Source organism: Pholcus phalangioides, unplaced genomic scaffold, assembly GCF_987345545.1.
Source record: "Pholcus phalangioides strain wild (caught in Gottingen) unplaced genomic scaffold, Ppha-v1.0 ptg000007l_1, whole genome shotgun sequence".
Taxonomy (NCBI): Eukaryota; Metazoa; Arthropoda; class Arachnida; order Araneae; family Pholcidae; genus Pholcus; species Pholcus phalangioides.
The window spans coordinates 271,319-290,225 of NW_028301600.1; the positions used below are offsets into that span (position 1 = coordinate 271,319).

Consider the following 18,907-nt stretch of genomic DNA (forward strand, 5'->3'; position numbering starts at 1 on the left):
GGCTTGTAACTCCTCCTTTTTCTGAACATAACTAATTCAATGAGACTCCAAGAAAAGACTGCTCCCGAGAAAGCACGCTACGACCCCCTGGCCAAGTGGTTTTTCTGAGGCCCTACCTAGTAAATTCTAGAAAATTTTAACTAGATCTCATTTTTGTGAGGCCCCCCTCTACTCTTAAGGCTTCTGGGCCGCGCTCGGGTGGGCCCATGCGTTAAGATGGCACTGGGAAGGGGTTTTTTTCCCCTCTGTAATTTTTTTTTAACCTCAGGGAGTTTGACTTTAATTTCAACAATAACGCACAATTCTTGAAGTTTAGGCTGAACATCCCTGAGGTTAAAAAGACAATATCTAAAGTGAAAAGAAGCAACTCGCACGTTCGTGCACACAGGGTCTAAACGGATTATGCATAATCGCCAGTAAAAGTGATAAATGTTGCGAAATTTATCGAACCTACCGAGATGATTGGTGATTATGCATTACCGATATGCTTTACTGATTCAACGCATTTACCGTAACATACATTTAATGCTATATTTCTTCAGCTTCAAAAAACCTCATTTCAAATATACAAAGACACATATCCGAAATTTCTCTTATTCGAAATGGATTTGCGGCTGTTTGTTTTGGATACATGAGGTACACTACTTTATTTCCATAGAAGTCCCAATTATCCTACCCTATTCTGCTGCGTATAGTCCGTGGATTATACGTTTAGGAAAAATTACATTGAAATAAAAAATAATCGATTGAATAGGGTAAGGGACAATAAGGGGTAATATCGATTGGTAAGGGACAATTCTAGGTTATGGTGTGGTGTGCCGCAGGGAATTTTTCTCTAATAGGGTTGTTAATAAATGGAATAGCTTGACCGGGGGTAGTAAATTCTAACATAATTGGCACGTTTAAAAAGAAATACAATAAATATGTTGTTATACGTCTTCATTCAAAATGATGAAGGCCGCCTAAATTTATTGACAAAAGCAATTGATCTACCCCTTAGTTTATGAGATAAGTTAATGTAAATTGAGAAGCTATCCATAGTTAGAGTAAGACAACCTCAAATATTTTTTATGGGCATTGTATAATATTTTATCATATATATATTGTTTATAGTTTTTGTGATTGCATTTTTAATTGGGTTGTTGTATTCTGGTAATATATGACATCCATACTTGTTATGGCCATCTTTTTCTCAGCCACCTCGTTGGGCATTTTGCCTGTTGTGGCCCTGTATTTGTATATGAATTTCTTAGTGGATCAAAGCTGCATGACGAGTTATAACTTCGAAGCAGCTTTAGTGTGGATAAAACCACTGCATCTTATCTATAACTTTTTTTTCTGAGAGAGGTTGCATCAGTCATAATTACGTTAAAAATTTAATTACAAAAACATACAGTGGAACTTCGGGTAACACACAGTTCGGTTAGCGAGCAATTCGCATAACGAGCAAAAATTTTGTGCTTTGTTTATTTATTGTCACGTTTTCACAACTAAGCTGATAATTTTTCGCTTCCGTGCACACACGTACTGTATAAATGTAGGTAATATTCTCCCCTACAGTGTCCGGCCAGCGTGCCTCACTGGAAAAATTGTGTGACTACTATACGAAACTAGACGTTGCATTGTAATCGCGCTTATGTGCGCTTGTTTTTTATATAAATTCTGCTTGGCCAGGAGTTGACCATAGACAAACTGATGGACCTCCATTGCATGCAACAGGAAGAGCTTATATTGAGGGTATCTTTTTCTGAAGGAGAGAGAAGTGAGAAGTCCCTCACTTTTCAAATGTGATTAGAGGGATGTGCAAAATGCAGAACTCTGTAGAGAAGTACCAATGAAATAGAAGCACAGTAAAGAAAGCAATAAATCTGTCCAACGACAATGCAATTTCTCATCTCCGAGAAATCCTAAAAAGGAGGCAAAAAGCAAGTGTCATTGGATACGTTCTTTTTAAAATCGCACGAAAAGAACAAGAATCTAAAACCACAGTGAGTCCATGAATGGTCCAACACGACATAGTCCTCTTCTCTCTCGTCGTTTAGAATAAATTGATTTGTATACATTATTGTATCGCATGTTTGTTTATGGTGTTATTACCATGGCCCCCACAAGGGATGGGCTGACAAGGCTCCAGCCCTGGGGCCCGGGAGGATTTTAATCATTTTTTTGTTTTTTCACTCTATAAATTCATCATAAGGGGGGCCCCGTGAAAGTCTGGTCTGGGGGCCCGTAATACAATGCAATAATAATAATAAAGCCTAGGGGCCCTGCTTCAGGATGTGGGGGCCATGGTTTTATTACATTATATATATTTTATTGTATTACATTATATATATTTTATTGTATTACATTATATATATTTTATTGTATTACATTATATATATTTTATTGTATTACATTATTATTATTATTGCATTGTATTATTGATTAAATGCTGTTCTTATTAGTCATTTTTACGTGAATGAATAATTGTGGAACGAATTATCCGTGTTTCCATTATTTCCTATGGGGGAGTTTGATTCGAATAACGACTCATATAACGAGCACGTTTGCGGAACGAATTAAGTTCCTCGTTAACCGAAGTTCCATTGTATAGTTATTTTTTTAAATATGTATCTTAAAGATATTTTTCTAGTAATGTATATCTAACGTGATTCGCGCCCCTTCTCATTTGGCGCTCGGTGCAGTTGCACTGGTCGCACTGCCCTAAGACCACCCCAGACTGCACACAACCGGCATTACACAGAAACAAATTTCACATTAGGTTCACAACATGTACACACACTTCTGGCATGTACCTATTCATTAGAAATTCCATAGAGGAATGTGTAAGATGTGCATATACGGTTAAGTAGTCGCATGGGCGGAGATACGGGGGGCTGGGGGTGTTGCCCCCCAGCGTCAAAGGTGAAGTTGACTGATCTAATGTATATATGAATTGACGTCATCATCATCTTGCTCCCCAGAAATAATGACCGTGCCCTTCCAGACCTCTAAGGCTGAAAACATAGTGAAACGGAGAGCAAAGCAACGATGGGAGAAGAAATCCGAGCAGCAAAATGAAACACACTGATTCCAATGCACCTGCGTATAGTGGCGCGCACAGCAGCAGAGCGGGAATTCCGCCACAAGCAATGATAGCAGCTCTTTCAAGATATTTTGTTTTCGCCGCTCTGCTCGCTTGTGTGCAGCTTCAAGATGGCCGTTGAAGGGCTTGTATTCACTGTTAAAAAGGGGTAGTGAGGTCATAAATATCACCAGCATCGTTGATGTTATGTTTTGGACGTACTATAAAATGGTGTGGATGATCAAATGAAAACAGCAAGTACCGAATATAATTTTCATATATTTCCCGTCAAACTTTTTTCGTGTGCACGTGCTTAACCAAACCGAAAATGATTTATATTTTGAGTTTATAATATTTATATTTTGAGTTTTAAGTTAATTTATCATACACCATGTGTGGGTAAATGTATTTGAGTAGTCTGAATTAAAAATCATGTATGTTTCTGTGGAAAAATTGGCAAGTTTTATTTGTTTGTTTATTTTCTTGTGTACCGTCAATATTTCCATACTGGAAGCGTACTGAATGTTTTTATGCTGGATTTTTTGGGTGTTAATAATTACGTTTCTTGTGTTAAAAAAATGAAACCAACAAATTTAGTAGAAAATATTATTGATCTTTTGAGAAGTGATCGCACTCAAGTGCCGCGGGAAAAGATGTAGGGAGGAAAGCGACCAAAATATGAGGAATATTTTCCGTTGTATTTACAAATGTCGATATTCACAAAACACTATTATTTCTAAACTGTTGTCTGAGCAATGGTTTTTATAATTATGAAATTTTTAAGCATTCTTTAATTAAAAAAACCAAGCTGATTGCGAGTTTCTATTCAGTACTCTCTGCTATATTAAATGCCCCCACTATGTGTACCATGTTCCTTGCTCGCAGCTATATTCTCATCTCGCTTCTCTTCCTTCTCATTCATCGCTTTGCTCGCTGCTCCCACTATGTTCTTAGCCTGCGTCTATCTCCGCCTATGAGTGGTAGTAGTTGATACAGCTAATGCAGGGTAAGTGTCACTTCACTGGGTTCCACTGTACAAGGAAAATGTGTGGGAAATAGAACCTCCCCAATTCTTAATTTTCCTTAAGAAATATTGCAACTGTATTATAATGAGACATTAAAAATAATAAAGGATGGATGTGCCTCCAAAATAATGATATTAGGCGGATTCACACTTTCCGGAATAGTTGAAATGGAAAAATATATTGGTTTTCTCACTTATCCCAGTATACCTTACTTTTTTTAGCAATTTTCATGTTTCTTATACGGGGTGTCTTTAAAATCCTGTTATGGCCTTCATCTCATCCACCGTTCATCATAAAGATATGGTTTCAATTTGAAAAATGCTCAAAATGTGTTCAGAAATCACACTGTACCAGTCCTGAGAGTGAAAATACAGTGTCATAAAATAAAAAAATCTAAATTTTTATACTGTCCCCCGCCCCTTAATTTCCAAATAGAAAGTTTTTGCCCTGCCTCTTCTGAGGTTAACAAAAAAATTCCATGTTTCTAAGTGCAATACTCGCTGAGCTAACTTTAACTTTTCTCCGATTTTTTAATCCTAAATTAAAAAATCGGAGAAAAGTTGAAAAAGAACAGTATAAAAATGAGGGAAAAGAGTGTTGTCCATAAATTTATGGTGTTCTTTCCCAACATTTCTCCGGTTTTTGAATTCAAATATCTTTGAATTTTGCACTTAGAAAAATTAAATTTGTTTTGTTGGCCTCAGAAGAGACGAGACAACTTTCTAATTGAAAGAAGACAGCGTGACCGTACAAAAATTTAGATACTTTATTTTACAGCATGCTGTACTTTCACTCGATCTGGAATTTGGTACAGTGATTTCTTAACTCATTTTCTAGATAAGAACCATATGAAGGTTTTTAACAGCTGTCTGATGCGAAGATATATTTTTGGAAAAAGAGAAAATTCAACTGCCCTTGTGAGGGATGTTACCCACGTCCTTTCACTTTCCGGTTGAACGCCCTAGACCACAAAGGCATCTAATATGTCAATCTTTCCTTGGAGCTCGGGACCATCCATGTACAGTCCGTTCAGTGCACATGATCTCCAAGGAAAGATTGAGATATTCGTTGCCTTTGTGGTCTAAGGCATTCATCCGGAAAGTGAAAGGACATGGGTTCGATTCCCCGCAAGCAGTTGAATTTTCTCTCTTTCCAAAAATATATCTTTGCATCAGCCAGCTGTTAAAAACCTTCTTATGGATAGCGGAGAGTCACATCATCCTCGGATAAGAACTCTACGATGAACAGTTGATGAGATAAAAGCTGAATTAGGACTTACTTGACACCCTGTATATTATTTCTCAAGTCTGATGTTTTACTGCATTTGTAACTTTTTTTTATTCTATTGTAGTACATGAAGTTTATCTTGAAGTCCTGAAAAAAAGAAAAGCTATTGTTCTTGCCAGACTGGGTCTCCAAAATGATTCTATTTCATAATTTTTGTCAGAAAACTATATATTTTTTTTATCTTGTTTATTTCTTGGCTGATTTATGCATGAAATGTCGTGCCATTTTTTAAAAAAAGTAAATGTAATTTTTTCACATAGGTTGCCAGATTTTCTGTGTGAATTGGATTGTCCTATTTTGTTTCAAATAAATTCTGCAGTATCCTTTAAAACATGTTAATATATAGGTCACTCATTTTTTCAACATTTTAACTTTTAGGAATAATTTCAATGGAATGAAATTTTGACATCTTTAAAAACAGCTTAAAGGGATCATAAACCATTTTATACTATAACTGTTTGGTTCTTTGCATATGAGTGGTAAATTATTATATGCAGATATTGACAGTAGAATGATAGATATAATATTCTTGGTCCATATATATATATTGTGCACAAATTCCAATAAAATGTCATAAGTATCATCATTGTCTGCTGCTGAGTTAACAGAACTATATGAGAATAGATCCTGGTGTTCTAAAAATATACTAATTTGTACAATTGGTTTCCAAACGTTTTGACTGATTGACCCTTTTTTCAGAGGAGAAATTTCTCAGTGCCTCCCCTTATCCTCGTGATGTGAAGTAATCTTCAACCTATGACATACTGTGATTGAAAATAAAACAGACTGCTGTAGAGAACATAAAATTATTTATTTCAACCAATCAAAACAACAGTTACATTATTTATGAAGCAAAATAATATTACCATATTTTAATGTTTATTAGGAATCCTCCCCCCGATTTTTTTGGGCATAAATTTGGAAAAAAGTTTGTACCTCTCTCAAAGATATTTTCTATTCATCATACAGACCATTTAATTCCTCATCACTCTCATCTGATACATCATAATCAGCGACATCAAGTAGTTCATTATCATCATCAGAGTCACTCTAATCATAAATTGCATCATCCTCTGTACTATCGGTTTCTTTTTTTTTAATGAAATCATTTAGCAAAAAGCATGTTATACCATACTGTCTATATCAGCTTCTCTTTTACATCGGTCGATTTATATGCGTTGTTGCTTGAATGTGTGGCTTGCCATGTTGCAAGTTATGAATATTTGAGTTTTGGGGAAAATTTAGTAATTTATTAATATCTATAATACTATTCATGTATAGGAAACCCCCTATTTTTAGGACCCAGTTTTTGGCATAGATTCCTTATACACGTTAAAATATGGTACATATTTAACATACGAATACAATGCCACAACAGGCAAAATGCCCAACGAGGTGGCTGAGAAAAAAAATTCCCATAATAAATATGGATGTCATATATTTCAAAAATAAGATATAAATAAAAAAAACAAAATATATTTAATAACTATCCCTATGGAAATATTCAACAAAGCTGCTCCGCCACCAATTTATCTATTGATTTTCGACTATGTTTCAGATGTTTAGCAGCTTTCTAATATATCCATAATTGCACACCTTTTTAGTATTTTTTTACACTTATGATTTTGAACCTTGTTGTATGGGAATATTGTGAAAGAAAATGTGGCGAGAAATTTTTGCTCTGAAATTTATGATTCTGGATAAGGTTCAGGGGTGTTTTTTGTTTGCAGCCAGAACTGTTAAAAAATATTTCAGGCCTACCTCTGGAAGCAAGTCATCATGCTAAACTGTCTATCATTTCATGGAATTTCTTTGCTTGAATCTTTTAATTTTGCTAAAAAAAACAGTTAAAATCAAAACTGGCAATAGAATTAAAAGGTGTGTGAAAACGTGAGTATATGACTATACCAACTATCCTTGCATTGCAGATGAGGAGTGCCTACACCAGTTTATGCATCATCCTTTAAAAAATTACTTTTTGACCTTACTCCCTAGCTTGATATTTGTGTGCTAGTAGAGTAATGTGTACATAGAAAAAAAAAAAATCAAAAAGCATTTTTTTGAACCTATGATTTTCAGTTAAAATAGAGTGACAAAATTGCCCATGTTTATGGGTTTAAATTATTTTTTTATCATGCCATTTTGGGCAAAATATTTTATTTCATCAAGTTTTCTAAAAAAGCTAATGTAAATATTATTAAATCAGGTTTTTATTATTTTGACACAAATTTTGAATCAGTAATATGTCTCATTTTCATGAATATTTTAACCCTTTAAGTGGCACAGCCGAATTCATCGGACTCCCTTCAAAATTCCATATCTTTTTAATGAAGTAGACTTGCTTCCGATTTTTAGCAGGTGCAAACTAAGGGGTATAGGAAAAAGTGTTCGATTATGAAATGAACTTTTTTTGCAAAATAAATATCTGGGATTGTCAATGTTAAAATAAGAGGCTTTTTAAGGAGGCAAGATATCTTATCAATGCGCTGCTTAAAGGGTAAGGGGCTGCTTAGTTCAATACAATGCAGATTATTTCTCACAGAAACATATGCATTAAAAGAAAAGAAAGATTAAAAAATAATGTATCTCTATTATCACAAAAAATGAGTAACTTTGCCTGGTTTTAATTTATACAAAAATTGCCACGTTTTTAAGACAAATAAATTCAATTGGTCAAATGGTCGACGCGTTTCGGCTCTTCAATGGAGAGCCGTCATCAGGACCTCGTGGAGGAGCCAAAACGTGTCGACCATTCGACCAATTGAATTTATTTGTCTTAAAAACGTGGCAATTTTTGTATAAATTAATGTATCTCTCTTGAATACATTAATTCACTATATTTTATATCTGTTGCAATCCCCCCCCCCCCCCGTAGCACAATCCATGTTGAATGTGGAGCAATTTCAATTTTATTTCTGAAATTTTGTATTATTTCATGATGAACTATTTAAATTAAATGTTTGTTTTTTTTCCTGTTTCTTGTTTCCAGATAGATGTTTTTACCTTTTGTGATATTTTATAATTGGTCATACATTTGTGCCAAAAAGAAGTTTATAGACATTAAGGAAGTTCGCACACATTTTGAACAAATTTATAATGTCAATAAATATGTATTCAAAAATAAGTTGCTTTTTTTTCTTCTGTATTGTTTACTAATTTTTTTATATACAGGGTGATTCAAAAATAACCATCGGGTTTTAAAAAAATGAAACTTGAAACATAAATGAATTGTACTCCCAGTAGCACAACGACATAGGACCATATCGTTATATATCGAAATGTCAGAGGAATATCAGATGTCTCATAATTACGATTTAGAACTATCTCATCCTATATGGTGCAAATTATTTATGATATTAATTGATGAAGTCTTTAATTTTTCAGTTGAATATGTATTTGATTCCATGTGAATAATTTTTGCTTTGAAGGACAACTTAGAACAATAAATTATTTTAATACAGTTTGAAATACATAAATCTATATCGTGAATCTGACGAAAAGATCTATATCAGATTCATGATATAGATCTATCTTAGGAGACACAGATCTATATCGTAAATCTGATATATATATATATACACACACTAGCTTTTACCCGCGGCTTCGCTCGCGTGGATTTGGTAATCTGAAAATTGCTTGGCGATGATTCCTTCCAATAACATTTGAATCCCTCATGAACCTCTTGTGTGTTGCATTTCTAGAAATCCTGTCTTGGTGCGTCTCTATATTATAAAATATAATATTGACCGAATTATATATTTATAGCTTTCAGCGGTTTGGGCTCAGCAATGATTGCCCCATGTTCTCCTTACAGTATGAATATTGAAGAATTCATTGTCAGTGAGTTTTCACATTACAAAATAAAATTACTGACCAAATTGGTCATTAGGGTGGGGGGAGGTGGCTCCTCAAAGGTTATATGGGACTCTTTAAGGGCTGAATTTCGAAAAAACCCCTCTTAGCAACTCTTTACGTCATGAAATAAAACTACTGACCAAATTTCATAAATATAGATAGCTCCAGCGGTTTCGGCTCGGCATGATTTCTTTACATAACCTTTGAACTTTTTTAGGGGTAGAATTTTGAAACCTTTAGTGGGTCTTTACTTCATAAAATGAAACCACACTAACCAAATTTCATATTCATAACTTCAGTGGTTTCGGCTCGGCGATGATGAATCAGTCAGTGAATCAGAACATGTACAGTATAGAGAGATATATTTTTGCAGAGATGCCAAAATGACGCTTCGGAAAAGTATGTATAAAAATTTCGTTCACGCGTTCTTTCCTAGTTCCAAAAAGTAAAAAGAAACTTCCCAACATTTTTTCCCCTTCCTTTTTTTAATTTTTATCATCTATCATGATCGCTTGACCTTGAAAAAGTGGTTTCACTACTTTGTATACTACATTATACTTACAAAGGTTTTTAACTGGTGGGTGATGCGAAGATATCTTTCGGAAAGAGAAAATTCAACTGCCCCTGCAGGGAATCGAACCCACATCCTTTCACTATCCGGGTGAACGCACTAGACTACAGAGGCAACGAATATCTCGTTCTTTCCTTGAAGCTTGTGTGCCGATTCTCCGCAGGGGCAGCTGAATTTTTTCTTTCCAAAATATATCTTTGCATCAGCCAGCTGTTAAAAAATCTGTATGGATAGCGGAGAGTGACATCATCCTCGGAAAAGTCGCCATCTAGTGGCATTGTCAACAATTGTGAGCTTTGGCCTGAGTTAGGTCTGACCGTCCATGTACAGTCCCGTTCAGTGCACATGAACTCCAAGGGAAGATTGAGATATTCGTTGCCTCTAGGGCGAAAGTGAAAAAAAATGCCACAGGTTTGGCCATTCGACCCAGACCTGTTTTAATTCTGCAGTCTGGCATTTGCACACAAAAACACAGGGTTAAGATTGCCCCCACACACGAACAAAGCGCATAAAAGCAAGTGTTCTATCGTTGTGGTCTGGAAGACAGAAGCTCATTTCAAGGATGTCCTAGGTGGCCCTAGCCTGAACCTAAGAACCTCTCTTTCACTCCTTCGGGTGAAAACGCCCCTCAAGTAGAAAAAGGTTAATCTCATAGACTTCCAAGATAAAAACAAGGAAGCAAACACTACATCCAGGGTAAGATTTGCCGATGTGGCTCAGCCTAAAAAAAGGTGGTAAATAGAATCCACAAACTTGTGGGAGCACTGAAGAAACATTCTACCCGACATACTACTTTGAGTGGGTAACATGCTTCAACAATGACCTCAACAACGGACGCCCAGGGCCATCACCTACTAGAGACAGAAGGCATCTGCACTGTGTGTGTGTGTGTGTGTGTTTGTCATAAACGTCATTCAGACTACCTAGCAAGTTTGCCACATTTTGAAACACTGCATCCTATTTAGTTTCTTCTTATTTTGGCATAGAATTTTCCTGATTGGCTCACAAATACCACATAGTGATTGGATGTGAGGCATAGAAATCGCCAATTCTGAGCCCGATCATTTCTTTTCCTCACAACGATGATACTGGCACAAGCAGGGAATTTTTTTCCCTGAATTTTCTGAGGGAAAATGGACTACTTACTGATGTCACAAGCAGACTGCGGAGGCCTATCTCTAGGAGGTGCTGCCAGGACCCACTGTAAGGCTACGGACACGGGAGAGTTTTCCCGCTGGACGCAAACCTGTTTTCGAGCAACTTTTACCCCCTGGTCACACGAGAGCATATTTCGCACGCGAATGCAAGTTTTGTGACGTCAGTGTGCCAGTTCCTTATTGGTTGTCTGTCATAAGCGCCTTATGATTATTACGACAGGCAGACGCTGCCCCTTCGGGAATGGGGTAGCCCAGTTGACCCGGCCAATGCCCGAAATTCAAGCTTTCACCGGCCCCTATATATCCCCATGATTCGGCGACATCGACGCGTTGGCGTATTTTTTCTGATAATTATGGCCATTTATAATTAGTTTGTTTAATTTATTTAACTAATTTGTTCTAATTAATTTAACTAATTTGTTCTAATTAATTTAACTAATTTGTTCTAATTAATTTAATTATTTTATTTCAATTAATTTATTGAAATTAATAAGCAATCAGTTAATTCTAATAAAAAAAACTTTTTTTTATTTAAAAAAAAATGATTTTTTCATACCCTGGCCCGGATTATATGCAAATGCGTATGTGCATATACATTTGCATATTTTGGCCTTTTCAGCATTAATGCATGTAAATGCATAAAATCAAAGAATTTTCAGAATACGTGCATATTTTTAAAGGTTTATTTAAGCTCAATATATCACTTTTTTTTAATAAGTAATATATTGTAATTATATAAGTAAATATATTGCTCGTAATATTTTCATAACATAATTTTTTCCGGAAGTGAGATTTAGTGAATTAATAGAGATGCTTGTAATACAGTATTTTCCAAATATCAATCATTTTATCTTAACGCTATTTCTAGAGAGATATGTCATAAATGTTTATTTTTTTTTTAGAAATAGCGTCAAAATTATCTTGTTATTGGTATTTTGTTACTGTAACAGCTTTTTTAAGAGTATTTTCTCATTTTTAGTACATATTTCAGAAGTTTTCGTTTTTCAGGATATTCCAGTGCATATTTTTGGTTTTAATGCATATCCTGGCATTTTTAAGTGCATATTTGTATATTTCGCCGCTTTTTTAGTACATATATAATCCGGACTCTACGGATGAGTATTCTGTTGAGTCTGAATTTGAAGGTTTTTGAACTGTAAATAAGGCTATTGTTTCGTAAATAAACAATAGCCTTATTTACAGTGATTTTGTTACAGTGCGACCATTAATTAGCGTATCAATGGACTGATTATTGAAACACAAGTTTTTATTCTTATTTTTTTTAAATCCTGTGGATAATACGCTGCCGCCGGAGCCGCTTGAAAGGTAAGCACTCTTAATGCAGCTTTGGCTGCCGCGGATTATATATGTGGGTTTTTTTCTTTCTTCAAATTTCGCATGCGGATTATACGCAGGAAAATACGGTACAATAAAACGGTTGTTATTTTGAAAAAAAATAAAAATACTGTATTGCAAATATCTGTATTAATTCATTAAATCCTACCTCAAGAAAAAAAACCTGAAAATTCTCTTATTTTATGTATTTATATGTATTAATGCTAAAAAAGGCCAAAATTTGCAAGTGCATATGCATTTGCATACAACACTGGAAAATGAACCAATCATTGAGATCAATAGTTTGTCAAAAGAGAACATTGATACAGCAGCAGAAAAAATTATCGAGGTAATTCAAAATGCCGTAAATAATTCGACAAGGCGTATTAAGCCTTTTGAAAATTATGGCATCCCTGAGGAGTTGAAGTGTAAAATTAACTTCAAAAATCAACTCCGAAGACGAGTACAGGGTACGAAAGACCCAAGCCTTTTTTTTACATGTTAACTGGTGGGGATTTTGCCCCACCAGTGAAGATAAAAAATGACCACTGGTGGGGAAAGCCCTTTTCTTGTTTTGCTGGACAGCTTCAATTTCAAACCCTATTAATATGATGGGAGCCAAAGAAAAAACTCAAACAAAATTTTTCGCCATTTGCGAGGCCGATTTTTTATGAACGATTTCCTCTTTTACATTGAGGAACGGAAAGATATAGATCAGGGGTGCCAACTTCTTTTTGTTCGCGGGCCAACGTAATGGTTAGCTATAGCGTCGCGGGCTGCATCAGTGGTGCAACTTCGGTGTATAAGCCGCTCCGTTATTAATTGAATGAATTATTTAGTTATTAAATTAATTTCGTCACTAGAAATAAGAAGTTTGTAAGCAGTTTGTTAATCAAGAAATCTGCTGTTGGAACCGATAGTTCAAATAAAGATCACAAATTTAATTTTTTCACGGTACTTTTACCTTGTCGCGGGCCGCACAAAATCCCTTCACGGGCGAGCTGTTGGCCACCCCTGATATAGATCAACTAAAAAGATAAGTTCAGGGACGGACTTCTCTGGGTCTTTTGCTCTCATAAAAAGTCAGACAAAGAGCATATGGAGGACCGCCGAGGCGAAGGTCATTCTTGCTGAATGCAAGTATGTATCTGTTGACAATCATACTAAAAATTTTATGGCTTTTCTGGTGATAATATTCATGAAAAGATTAATTTCAGTGACATGTTTATGGTACTTAAAAAAAAAATTGAAATTCTATTGACAGAAATGAAAATTTTGCCGAGTTTCGGGGTTCGAGTCGAACCCCGAAACTCGGTGACGCCGTGTAGTTGATGATGTGCGTCTAATTTCTAATAAATTAAATATTTTAACATTAAAATGTATAGGAATGAATTGCGACCGAAGCCAAACGTGTGTGTAAATAAGTCGTATTAACGGGTGCTGTCCAGCTTCCTATAGTATTGGTTCTCCTCCACTTTTGAAAGAAAGAAAACTTTTTTCGACTTCTCCACTTGTACAGAGCAAACTGTTCTGAAAAGGGAGTTCGATCTATGGTCATGCAAAGCTCAGCTAATCGTAACTTCCAACTGTTCAACATCTCCCTTTAATGGCAACAAAAGAACGCCAATTTGCTCCTGGAAAATCTCGTATTTCTTCTTTTTTTTTCAGATGTTATCTTTCCATTTCCTAAAACATGGTCATAAAAATCACTCTAGTTCCCGAACTTTTTTTTTTTTTGGTTCGCGGTGCCCCTTGTGTATCCAAATGTCTTCCACTGTGCCTCAAATCGTAATGCATAAGTCTACCTTCTAGTTGCAGGCAGCTAGATTGATTAAGTTCACACAATGATTCGTATTCCCAAATAATATATAACGTAGTGGGAAAATTACGTGTGTTAATAAACTGGCACATTATTCAATTAATAGATCTATTTGGTGCGACGTATTATCGCTCTTCCACCTAGTACCTTACCAAGGTGCAGTGCAGGGCCGTAACTAGGATTTTTGCCGCCCCCACAACTTTAAAATTTGATAATTTTGTAATGGTGCTCTTTGTTCCCACCTAAAACAACCACCCCCTAAATTTTACCGTCCTGGGCAGTTGCCTCTCCTGCCCCCCTCTAGTTCTGGCCCTGCCAAGGTGCAAAACAATGCCATGAAAAATATTTCAGGGATAACGATCCTAATGGAATAAAGCAATATATATTTTGCGCCTCAAACTTTTTTCTTAATTTCAAAAACAGAATTTGGGAGTGGGGGGGGGGGGGTCATGATTGGGTCAATCTGGTTTACAAAGCTGTTCAAAAAAATCAAATTGAATTTTCAACATAAGTTTATTTATGCAATATTGTTGGCCCAAGGCCTATTGAAGATGACTTTAATTCACAACGGTTCTCCCCGAGGGAACTTAATGATCTAGTACGTGATCTGATCTTGCCTCTATACAAGAGGACGCGGTAGATTTGTACACATATGCTTTGAAACATTTGATAAGAAATCGGAGATCGTGGGCAGTTAACAATAGTAGAGGGGAGCTTGTTCCATTCAACTATGGTATTGGGAAAGAAACTGAATTTAAAACAATCTGTAGAGGCAAAAATAGGTTTTAATTTTTTGGGTTGGTCAAGTCTATTGGAAACATGGGAAGGCTTAGTCAGAATACCGGATGTATCGACATTTAAATGACCATGAATAATCTTGTAAAGCATGGCTAGGTGGGAGATAAGTCGGCGAGTAGCGAGTTGGTGGAGATTAAGTTCGAGTTTAAGATCGGAAACTGAACTAAAAGATAACCAGCAGTCGTGAATAAAGCGGAAGGATTTATTTTGAATAGATTCGGGTTTATCAATGTTACTACAGATGTGGGGGTCTCAGACCTCAACTGTATAAGAAAGAACGGGAGAAATATAAGATTGGTAGCAGAGACGTCGGACGTCACGAGTAGAATGTTTGAGGTTGCGGCGAAGGAAAAAAATTTTGTTGAGACATTTCTGGTAGACAAAAAATAATAATCGATATGATTATTCCAACGGAGATCAGCCGAGATTATGACTCCTAGATATTTAAATTGAGAAACTTGGGATATGGTTACGTTATTGATCGGGTATGAGAATTCAAGGGGAAGAGTTTTACGAGTAGCTCTTATGAAAACTGTTTTAGATAGGTTAATAGGCATATGCCAAAATGTGTGTGTGTGTGTGTGAACACCAATCTGAGATGGAAACAAGATTACGTTGGAGAGTTACCAGCATCAGCGTTTTACCCCCATACCCAGCTCCAAAGGGCTGATAGTGGGAAATCCAGGCGGGCCCAGGAAGGCCTATGAAGAAGAGGAAAAAATATGTGTGTTAGGAGTGTGAGTGCGTGTATGTGTAAAAAGAAAGAGATGGACAAAATTGTGAGTCATGGTCATGGCTAGATAAATTTTTGCCAGGTAAGGAAAGTCCAAGAAGTATGCCGCTACACACCAACGGATCAAACAGAAGCCACAGATGGGATTGGCTGAAAAAGAATGGTAACTGGATTATACATGTAAAAAATTGCGAGTTCCAAAGCTTTCCAATCATCAAAATTTATAATCACACCAGCTCAAAATATTTGTCTCCGCCGGGGAAGGAAGGGTTTGTTTTTTTTTTTAAGTTTTCATATAAATGCGAATATATGCGGGTAAATGCGAGTATAGTGTGAATAATTATGTGAGTAAGATACGGATAAAATGCGATTATATAGATATATACAAAAGTCCAACTATCTCAGATTTTCCCACCTAAGGTGGAAAATCTGCTTCGGTCTACGAAACACCTTTCTTCTAACCGAAGTCCTGGGAACTGGTGCCACACTATAGTTCACTATGTCTCTGATGTGTTAGAACTCAGAGTTCTCCATAGCCTCGAATTGGTTTTTATTTAGCTGTTTAATGTAGCAAAAAATTTTAGTCAAGTGAAGGTCTCTATGTATATTTGAATTTCTGATGAACCAGGGAGCATGAGTGAATCGTCTAAGAATTTTGATATTAGTCTTAGTGGCATGAGCCCAAGCAGGGGAAGCATACAGTAGAGTAGGGCGAATAATTGACTTAAAAAGTAAAATTTTGTTCTTAAGTGAAAGTTTGGCCTGTGGGAAAGTAATTTTGTTGAGGGCCCCCAGAATTTTGTTGGCCTTATTACAAGCAAATTTAATGTGAGGAGTAAAAGTCATGGTTTTATCAAATATGCACCCGAGATATTTCACCTAATAAACAGGTCTTAGAGGGTGTTCACCAATGAAAAGCCGCCTGTAAGGTGGGATTTTTGTCCGACTTGCGAACCAGGCAAATTGGCATTTCTCCTGATTAAGAACAAGGTTGTTCTCTTCACACCAGTCCATAATTTCGTCAGCTGTTTCTTGCAGGTTGTTAACAGCCTGTGTAGCTTTTCTGGCGTTACAGAGCACCACGGCGTCGTCCGCAAAAAGGGCGAGAATACCCACCTGAGGGGCAGGAAAAGAGTTAATATAAATCAGAAAAAGCTGGGGACCAAGAACACTGCCCTGGGGGACTGAAGCTGTTATATTTTTCATTGAAGATGTCTTATCACCAATTCTTACCTGAAAGGATCTTCCCGTAAGGTAATGGTAGAAAAAAAGTATGTAATGTGGGGGAAAGTCATTATCATTTTATTGAGAAGGGTCGGGTGATCACACCGATCAAAAGCTTTGCTGATATCAAAGAAAGCGGCCGAAACAAATTCATAATTGTTAAAAGCAGTAGTTATGAAATCAGTGACACGCACGAGTTGCGTGACGCAAGAGTGTTCGTGTCTAAAGCCATGCTGTTCGGGCCGAATGATGCTATTAATGGTTAGGAAGTTCTCAAGCCAAGAGGCTATAATTCTTTCAAAGATTTTGCTGGTATTCGAAAGTAGACTTATAGGTCGGAACGAAGTAGGAAGCATAGGGTCAGAGCCCAATTTGTGTATGGCTTCAATTATAGCATGCTTCTAAGGCTTAGGGAAGTAGTGCTTTTTTATAGCTGCGTTGAATATATTCGTCAAGGTAAATAACATGTTATTAGGGAGATTTTTTAGGGTCAGGTTACTGATACCATCAGCTCCACAAGCTTTTTTGGTGTTTTGTGTGGAGATAATTTCAGTTACTTCAATGACATCAGTTAATTCAAAATGTTGTGAGTGAGAGTGTAAATGGTGGTGAATATATTCAGCACCCTTCCTTCTAAGCCTATATTTGGTATTAAGGGGTTGAATATGATTAGGAGAAAATTGCTTTTCGAAGGCATTAGCAAAAGTTTCAGCAATATTCTCGTCGGTAACCACAATGCCTTCAGGCCCCATAAGTTTGTTTATGTTATAGGTGCCCTTGGGCTTGCACAACTTCCATGCCTTCCAAATGTTGTTATTTTCGGAAGATGCATTTTCTATGAATTCTGTGAACCCGCTATTCACATGGTATTGAATTTCAAGTTGAATTTCCCTGTTAAGCCTGTTAAGTGCTGTTTTGTCAGTTTTACGTCGAAAGCGGTGCTATAAGCCTCGAATACGATTTTTATGGCGATTTTTTTGTAAAATTTCTCTCGGGAGACCAAATTGGTGCTCAGGACGAATAGCTTCAGTGGATTCACCGACATGGTTTAACTCTATAATGCCCAGATCGCCCCAAGTCGGCCGAGTAAGTTAATGCCCATAACCGCCTCAAGTCGGCCCAGCTAGGGGGTATGGGTATGTTTTGGTGGGCTTTTGTCACCAACGGGGAAGAAGATGAAAACTCTTGTCAGAGGCGGGAACGGAAAAGACAATTGCAACGCCCTATCAATGGGATTTTAAAAGCTGATGTACTAGAATGTTCCTTGAGAATGGACTAAGGGTACTCAATGCATTTTACAAAGAGATAATACTGTGATGAAAGGGGTGTTTTCAGTATATATATATATAGACAAATTATCTCCCGAAAATCCATTGAAATGAAAGGGTGAACGTCAGTGCAAAGGGTGGCATTAATAGAAACTCATGGAGAAAGGGTGGGGAGAGGGAAAGTGGCCGAAATTTGGACGAGTTCACTTCGAACACAAAAAACTTGGTATTTTCATGACCCTCCCAGGTTTTCTATCTAGGCGTTAAAGAGTTAAACCATAGTTTCCCAACCTTTTTTGTCCCATTGCCCCCTTTTTCAGAAATTTTTTTCTCTCCCCGCCCCCCCAACGCAATCTAACCCATAGGATCCTATGTTATACCCGTAACTTCTACCGCCCCCCTGGAACATTCCATCGCCCCCCGGGGGGCGTTAACGCCCACGTTGGGATCCACTGGTTTTAACCATAGTCACAATTTTTTGATAAGAGATCGTCACGGATTGGTTAAATTCAGGGTTTTAACCAAGCTATGTTGATCTCTTATCCAAAAATTGTAACTACAGGTTTAAACTGTTGGAAGGTGGGTTCGTGAAATGTAGGATGCAAAGAACACAACTCACGGTGAAACATAACAGGTTATATTATTAACAAAGATTAAGGTTACATGACTAGAGAACGAATGCATCGAACACATCTGAACATCGAACTTATATACACTAGATAATTTGCATATTCAGTCACTTGATGTTGCCAGATCACAACACCCCTC

At 36.6% G+C, this 18,907-nt stretch overlaps 1 protein-coding gene across 6 annotated transcripts in view; it reads left to right on the top strand.

The window, feature by feature from the left end:
* The window catches only part of LOC149084773 (guanine nucleotide exchange factor for Rab-3A-like), a 199,237-nt gene extending 190,734 nt beyond the window's left edge, over positions 1-8,503 (top strand). For 3 of the 6 annotated variants that reach the window (XM_089232511.1, XM_089232512.1, XM_089232515.1), the window contains one exon: positions 5,640-8,503. In XM_089232511.1, coding sequence (XP_089088637.1) covers positions 5,640-5,689 — 50 coding nt within the window. In that variant the 3' untranslated portion in view covers positions 5,690-8,503. Of the gene's footprint in view, positions 1-5,443 lie in introns of all 6 variants that reach the window. The other 3 variants (XM_089232509.1, XM_089232508.1, XM_089232514.1) reach the window with 2 other exon arrangements.
* The last annotated feature ends 10,404 nt before the right edge of the window (positions 8,504-18,907 follow it).